The 7,771-nt window shown below is 51.1% G+C and overlaps 1 protein-coding gene across 1 annotated transcript; it reads right to left on the reverse strand.

Moving 5' to 3' along the window:
* Positions 1-674: 674 nt before the first annotated feature.
* On the reverse strand, positions 675-5,934 carry PCSK1N (proprotein convertase subtilisin/kexin type 1 inhibitor). The gene is made up of 3 exons (XM_036841167.1): positions 5,731-5,934; positions 1,401-1,873; positions 675-1,013 (listed from the first exon to the last, which is right to left on the reverse strand). The coding sequence occupies exons 1-3, from the start codon at positions 5,842-5,844 to the stop codon at positions 821-823; spliced, it is 780 nt and encodes a 259-aa protein (XP_036697062.1). The 5' UTR covers positions 5,845-5,934; the 3' UTR covers positions 675-820.
* Between the last annotated feature and the right edge of the window lie 1,837 nt (positions 5,935-7,771).

Consider the following 7,771-nt stretch of genomic DNA (forward strand, 5'->3'; position numbering starts at 1 on the left):
TTGTGGATAACTAGGGGCAGAGGGAATAGCCAGTGCACAGGCCATGACCACAAACCAGTTACCACACCAACTCCCAATACCTTCAGGGCTGGGCTAAGAGTACAGATAGAGTGGCTTCTATACTGTATAACTAAACATTACATATCAAACTAACAAAATACATCCTATCCTCCTACCTTGACTAATACACCTTCTCAAAGCCCAGAGAGTTCCATGCCAGGAGGTGATGGCGTTGGGAGGGCTGACCCCTGGCCGGCAGCCCACTCCGTTTCCCTTCCTGCTGGTAGCCCCTCCCCATATCAGGAGGCAGGCGCTCATGTGTGCAAGTGGTCGTGCCAGCACCGCCCAAGCTCTACTCACATGCCTCACAAACAGCCACCCCTTGACCACCACTTGGTCCTCAGGAGGATGGACCCCCAGAAGATGCTGCTGAAAGTGGCTTCAAAGCCTTCTGGGCTCCCCATTCCCAAGCAACGCCTAGAAATGGCACAGAATCTGGGTGGGCACTGCCATTGTCCATATGGGTATCTCCCCAGCAAGGAGAGGCAGAGACTGAGGCAGGGGTTGTCTCAAAAGTGCAGGATGGAGGGCAGGGGCCCCTTTTCCCTCGTCAGAGGGCAGCCGTCCCCACCCAGTCCACCGGCCCCCTAGGCACTGCCACTCAAACAAGCACATAGCTGCTTCAGATCATATTTATTGTGGGGTCAGGGGTGGGGATCTTGGGGTTCCAGGGCAGCAACTGTGGCTGTCGGGAGCTGTCGGGGTGTCAGGGGCGGAGTGGTTCTGGGCCGCCAGAGTACGCACAGGATCCAGGCGGTGCTCAGGGCAGGAGGCGGCGCGCTGGGGCCTGGGGTGCGGGGGTCTCCAGACGCTTTACGCGCAGCAGGGCCCCCAGCACGCCCTCAGGGGGGACCTCAGGGCCCAGGTCCTGGTCAGCGGCTCGGCGGAGGCGACGCGGGGCAGCCACAGCTTCGGGGTCTGCGCTTCCCGCGAGGATCCGCCCCAACAAATACCTGCAGGTGAGCAGAGCGGAATGCAGTGAGGACGTGTCCGTGCGTCAACGCCCCGGCCCTAGGACCTGGACAGCGCCGCTACCCCTGACCGCCTGGGGACCTGGCAGCCTCCTCCCACCCAGGCATCCCACTGCTTCCGGGAGACAGATGTCTCCGCCTCCCATCCCTGAAACTATAGTTTCCCCGCCTCCCATTCGGACGAAGGAAGCCGGCCAGGCATCTCTGCCTCCACACCCTAGGTCCAGGACTAGAAGACTCCCTCCCAGGGTTCCAAGACCTAGGTGTTCGCACCTCCACCCCGTGAAGCAGGCCCCCGCCGCTCCTCGCCCTCCTCCTCCCGGGATGTAGGCGCCCGCCCCCGCCCCGACCACCCCTTGTTGGGGGGACCTCAGCAGCTCCGGATCCAGGTCCGGCGTCTCGTCGCCGGCGTCCTCGGCATCTGGGCCCGTGGGGCCGTCGTCGTAGACTGGGGGCCGGGGTCTGAGTCCCGCGGCGGGGGCAGGGGCGGGAACAAGCTGGGCTGCGAGGGCGGCGGGGTCCAGGCGGGCGCGGAGCAGGGCTCGGGCAAGCTGCGCGGCTGGCGCGTCGGGGTCGTCCTCCAGGCCCAGCGCCGGGTCGTTGGTGCGGGGTGCGCCCCAGACGCGCAGCAGCTGCGCCAGGACGCGCGCTTGCTGATCCTCAGCCTCCTGCGCCTCGGCCCGCGCCCGCTCCTGCCGTTCGGCCTCCAGCAGGTGCGCCAGCGCCCGCGCCAGCTCCTGCACAGCCCCCGCCGCCTCTCCTCGAGTCGCTGCCCGCCGGAAGCGGCGGGGAGCGCTGGCCTCAGCCTTGGGCGGAGAGGCTGCGCCCAGGCTGCGGGGCTCCTGCGGGAAGACAGGTGGGGAGCGAGAGGTCGTCAGCGTCCGTCAGGCCAGGGACCCCCAACCCGGGGGACTCCGTGGATCTCAAATATCCCTAGACGCCAACATGCCAACAAAGGCGCCGTGGCCCCTCAAATATGAGTAGACACCCCTAAGGTCAATGGAGACCCCCAAATATCTCTGGACACTCTTAGGACCACCAAAGACCCCTAGATTCACCACCCCTAACGATTTCCTAGTGACTCAGAACTTGCCCCAGGGCTGCTGAAGACCAGGGTTTTTTTGTTTGTTTGTTTGTTTTATAGGAGTAGCGATGGTAGATATGACAGCTATGGATTTTTCTATATTAATGTTGTGGACAACAGGAACCTGTATTTGCATTTTATAGATTCCTATTTTTTTTTAATTTATTTATTTTATTTTTTTGGCTGCGTTGGGTCTTCATTGCTACACACAGGCTGTCTTTAGTTGCGGCGAGTGGGGGCTACTCTTTGTTGCGGTGCGCAGGCTTCTCATTGCAGTGGCTTCTCTTGTTGCGGAGCACGGGCTTTAGGCACACGGGCTCAGTAGTTGTGGCTCACGGGCTCTAGAACGTAGGCTCAGTAATTGCGGCACACGGGCTCAGTAATTGTGGCACACGGGCTCAGTAGCTCCGTGGCATGTGGGATCTTCCCAGACCAGGGATCGAACCCAGGTCCCCTGTGTTGGCAGGCAGATTCTTAACCACTGCGCCACCCAGGGAAGTCCCATATAGATTCCTATTGTCCACTTGTTTTACCCAAAAGGTAGCAGACTGTTCTGCACCTTGCTTTTTGGAATCTATATCTAGATCAGTACCTTAAGAGCATCCTTTCTCTCTCTCTTCCTTCCTTTCTTCTGTATTGATTCTCTTTTGTATGGATGTATAATAGTTTACTTAACCAGCCCAATTGATTAACATTTAGGGTGCTTCCAATCTTTTGCTATTCTCATAAATAATGTTGGGATGAATAACCATGTTCATATATCATTTGGCATGTGTGCAAGTCTATCTGTAAAATAAATTACCCAATGACTAATTTTCAGTTCAGGCAGTTTTGAAACAACTTCAATAAGTTTAAAGAAATAAAAGACTATCAAAAGTATGAGAGAGGAACTGACCATTAAAATGACCATGAAGATCTGAAAAAGAAACATCTAGAACATCTAGAAAAATACTTTTAATGAAATCAAAAATTAAATGGGCAAGTTAAACCGCAGATTCGATTGCAGCGGAAGGAATAGGATTGAACAGAGCTTGGAAACAGATCCACACACATTGACACTTGCTACAACAGAGGGGACACTGCAGAGCAGTGGGGACAGGACCAACTCCTTCAATAAATTGTGCAGGAACAACAAGTGATCCAAATTTGGGAACAATGGAAAGGAAAAGACAAATAAATTTAACTACATTCAAATTAAGAATTTCTTTTTATCCCAAGACACCCTAAAAAGAATGAAAAGTGAAACCAGAGTGGGAGAAGATGCTTGTAGCACAGTCAATAAAGGATTAATGTCCAATAAACAGAATGCCTAAAAAGCAGTAGGAGAAAAGCAAACTAATATAAAAATAGGCAAAATTGATGATCAAGTATTTCACAAAAGTGGAACCAAAAACAGTTACTAGGGCTTCCCTGGTGGCGCAGTGGTTGAGAATCTGCCTGCCAATGCAGGGGACACGGGTTCAAGCCCTGGTCTGGGAAGATCCCACATGCCGCGGAGCAACTGGGCCCGTGAGCCACAACTACTGAGCCTGCGCGTCTGGAGCCTGTGCCCCGCAACAAGAGAGGCCACGATAGTGAGAGTCCCGCGCACCGCGATGAAGAGTGGCCCCCGCTCGCTGCAACAAGAGAAAGCCCTCGCACAGAAACGAAGACCCAACACAGCCAAAAACAAATTAATTAATTTAAAAAAAACAGTTACTAAACAAATGAAAAATAGTGAACCTCATTAGTAATCAGGAAAAATGCAAATTAAAACACCAGTGAGATACACTATGCAGAATACGTCCAAAAGATTGCCAAAATTAAAGTCTGATAATGTCAAATGTTGACACGGTTGTAGAAAAAATGGAAGCTCTTATACATTGCTGCTGGGAACTCAATTGTTAAGATAACTTTGAGGAAAAATTTGGCAATGTCTTAAAAGATGCACATATCCTATGCCCCACTCCTGGGGTGTTACACCCCACAGTAGCTTTTGCACATATACTGCTGGACACAAGTGCATGAAGAACTACAGCAGCACTGTTTGTAATAACATAAAAGTGAAGGGAGGAAAAATAAGAAAGAAAAGCTGGAAACAACCCAAATATTGTTGCTGATGTATTGAGAATGTATCTATAAACCATGATATACTCATGGGGTAAAATATTATGCAGCAATAAAAATAAATGAATTATAGCCACATACTTCAATGCGATGAATCTCACAACCAGTGTAGAGGGAAAAAAAAAAAAGCAAGTTACAGAATTCCACTGCAGACTGCCTGCAACTACCAGACACCCTAATGACTTCCTAGTGACCCCTAGCGACTACCAGGAGCCACACACCCAGTATGATTCCATTTCTGTGAGGAAAAACTAGACAAGATATTGTTTAGCGATACATATGTGATAAGCTGCAAACAAAAGTAAGGGATCAATTAACAGAAAATACAGGATAATTATGGAGGAGAGGGGCTGCCTTAGGGAGAGGCACCCAGGGGCTTCCAACGATTGGTCATGCTCGATTTCTTAAGCTGAGTAATGGGTACACAAGAGGGTTATCATTATTTCTTACATTGTATATACATATGTTTAAATGTATTATGTCATATATAAAAATATTTAATTAAGAAAAAAACCATCCTTGACACAGCCTTGAACTCTTCATGAAGAGGATGTGCTCCAAGTGCCCTTGATGCCGACCACCCCTCAGACACCCCGGGGAATCACACACATCAATCATGGCCTCACACACACTCATTTGGACTGACAGGCCTTGAGATGTCACATATGCAACTCAACACTGCCACATCCACACGCAAGGAACTGCACATGTTCATGCACACCGATGCTCATGCGGTTACAATCGCCAAGCCATCCAGATGCAAGAACAAGCACCACCCTTAAAGACATAACGCAGCACAGAAAGAGACATCATGGCTCCTCTCCCCACAATGACACAGCTCCACGAAGAAGCAGGGAGGAACAGCCTCGTGAACACACATACAAAATCCTAGTCACTCAGTTCGACAGAACCAAAATGGGATGTGCACTCAGGGATGCAAAGACCACTCTCTCCCAAACAAAAACAAGATCACACATACACACAGAAAGACACGCCCATAAGTCACGCCATTACCACAGAATTCACAAGCACACAGTGTCACTGAGAAAAGTCACATGCAGAAGCATCACACATTGCACACCCGGACCCACACTGGCACCTTTGTATGGACGCTCGGAAGCGCTTACATGAAAAGACACACACAGGGAGAGCACACCCTCACGTCCCTATCATCACATCATGCGCACACAAACTGATGCCCGCACCCCCTGCCTTAAAGCGCGCTAGTCCCATGGACAGCGCCACGGGCGGCGGGCGGGGCGAGCCCGGGCGGACCGGCAGAGTGCAGCGGCCCGACTAGCCCTGGACACTGCCACCCGCACACCCAAGAGACCAACCCCGGCATGGCCTGGGTGCAGACTGGCGGCTGGACCCCGGGCCACCCTGGCCGATCTCTCCGCACGTCCCGGGAGCAGGACCAGCGAGAATGAGGAGCCAGACGCCGGGCACCGACCCTCGCCGGTAGCATCCTCCACCCCACCCCCACCCCGCGCCCGACCCGGGTCGCACCTTTACCGGCCTTGCGCAGAGCGCGGGGGGCGGCTCGAGTAAGCCCAAAAGCAGCAGCACCAAAAGGCCGACGCCCCCGGCCCGCGGCCCGCGGAGCAGCGGCGACCCCGCCATGCTGCCCCAGCGAGCCGGGCTCCGGACGGGCGGACTGGCTGGCAAGTGCGCAGCGCCTGGGCTAGCGGACACGGATGCGGTGCTCTGCGGCTGCGCACGCCGGGGAACCCTGCCCACCCCCTCCCGCCACTCTACGCAGGCGCAGCCTAGGAGCCCCCGCAGCCCCTCCATCCCGCCCGTTGCCATGGAGATGCCCAAGGGGCAAGGTGGCGAGCTGGAGACTGCGATGGCTGTTGCCATGGCGGTCGGAGGGCAGTTGCCAGGGCAACAGACCTTGCTGTCGCCTCAGCAGACAGGCAGGAAAAACTGACGCAGTGGAGGGGAATGAGGGTCTGGTGTCCGCCTCTCCCTCCTTGGGGAGGAGATATATGACTTTGTTCATTGGATAAACAGTTACGGATGCCCTATGGACCAGGGCCTTTACAGGGTGATGGGTTCATTCCAGGTGATGTGACCATACATATAGGTCAGTTCACCATTCTAATGTGCAGCCCCTTACCTGCATAACGGGGTTACTGGTAACTGCTTCCCAGAGTGGCTTTGAAGGTTTAATAAGAATGACATTCAGCAGGAGCTCAATAAAAGTTCCTTTCTATCCTCTCCTTGTCTGTTTGCCAGTATCTTCATCTCTCCATGGCTTTGTGTTTCTCTTTCTGACCCTATGTGTCCATAGCTCTCTCTGTCTTCCCCTCCCATCTGTCTCTCCCTGCCTCTGATTCTTTCTCCCTTCATCTCCACAACACTCCTCCCGTCTCTGTCTTTATTTTGTTGTCTGTATCTACTTGTTTTACCATAGATATATAGATAGATACATTGATAGATTTTACTCATATATCGTTCCAAAAGGATTTCAAGCATCAAACGGATTCAAAGGATTTCTTTGCATTCCGTCATCAAAGGAAACAAAACTTTGGTAAAATTTGTGTATCCATAGGGGGAAAAATGTTAGGAAGGGCATGTCAGTGGTATGGAAGGGCATGTCACTGGGGGCAGGGAGAGATAACTGATGGTTTGTCACGTTCTCCTTTACACTTTTCTCAGTTGTCTGGAAAAAAAAGGTTCAATGAATAGGTATTACTATTATAATCAGATAAAAAATAAAGATATTTTCATTTTGGTTGGAATTAAAACAAAGTATGGTAACATGACATAAATCAAAAGTGAGGAAAAGAAAGATCCATTTATGTTGTGAATATATCTAATCCATTTATTCTAACTGCCTCTATCTCCTCAGTATTACACACAACTTTACAGTGAAAATCTTTATACACATCCCCTTTGGACCTGAAGAGTATATACCCAGGGATGATGTAATGGACATGCAATTAAGATGACTCCCATGATCCTTGCCTTCTGATGTTCACATCCTTGGGTAATCCCCTCCCTTTGTGTGTGTGTGTGTGTGTGTGTGTGTGTGTGTGTGTGTGTGTCCAAAGGTGACCAGATGTACATGATTACATGTAGATAATTATGTTAAAAATGAGGTTGAAATGATTAACTTGTGAGGCAACTCCCACTCCCTTGCTGGCTTTGATGAAACAAGTGGCCACTTTGGGGAACCTCACATGGCAAGAAATAGAGGGTGGCCTTTAAGAGCCTAGGGTGGCCTCCAGCTGACTGCCAGCAAGAAATTGAAGCCTTCAGTCCTATGACTTCAAGGAACTGAATTCTGCCAACAACCTGAGTGAGCTTGGAAACAGATCCTTCCCCAGTCAAGCATCAGATGAGATTGCAGCCCTGGTAAACACCTTCATTTCAATCTTGTGAGACCCTAAGCAGAGAACCAAGTTAAGCCACACCCTGACTCCTGACCCACAGAAACTGTGAGTTAATGTTTTTTCAAGTTAAGATGCTTATGGTAATATTGTTACACAGCAATAGAAAACTAGTATAAATGGGATAATAAGACTTCTATAGAGGGACTTCC

The sequence above is a fragment of the Balaenoptera musculus genome, chromosome X, assembly GCF_009873245.2.
Source record: "Balaenoptera musculus isolate JJ_BM4_2016_0621 chromosome X, mBalMus1.pri.v3, whole genome shotgun sequence".
NCBI classification, from domain to species: domain Eukaryota; kingdom Metazoa; phylum Chordata; class Mammalia; order Artiodactyla; family Balaenopteridae; genus Balaenoptera; species Balaenoptera musculus.

Bases quoted from the DNA above. Each gene is read 5' to 3' on its own strand.
- PCSK1N (XM_036841167.1), bottom strand. From the start codon at position 5,844: ATGGCGGGGTCGCCGCTGCTCCGCGGGCCGCGGGCCGGGGGCGTCGGC. The intron at 1,874-5,730 runs GTGCGACCCGGG...GTCTTCCCGCAG, and splicing joins TCTGCGCAAGGCCGGTAAAG to GAGCCCCGCAGCCTGGGCGC. The intron at 1,014-1,400 runs GTCCCCCCAACA...GCTCACCTGCAG, and splicing joins CTGGATCCGGAGCTGCTGAG to GTATTTGTTGGGGCGGATCC.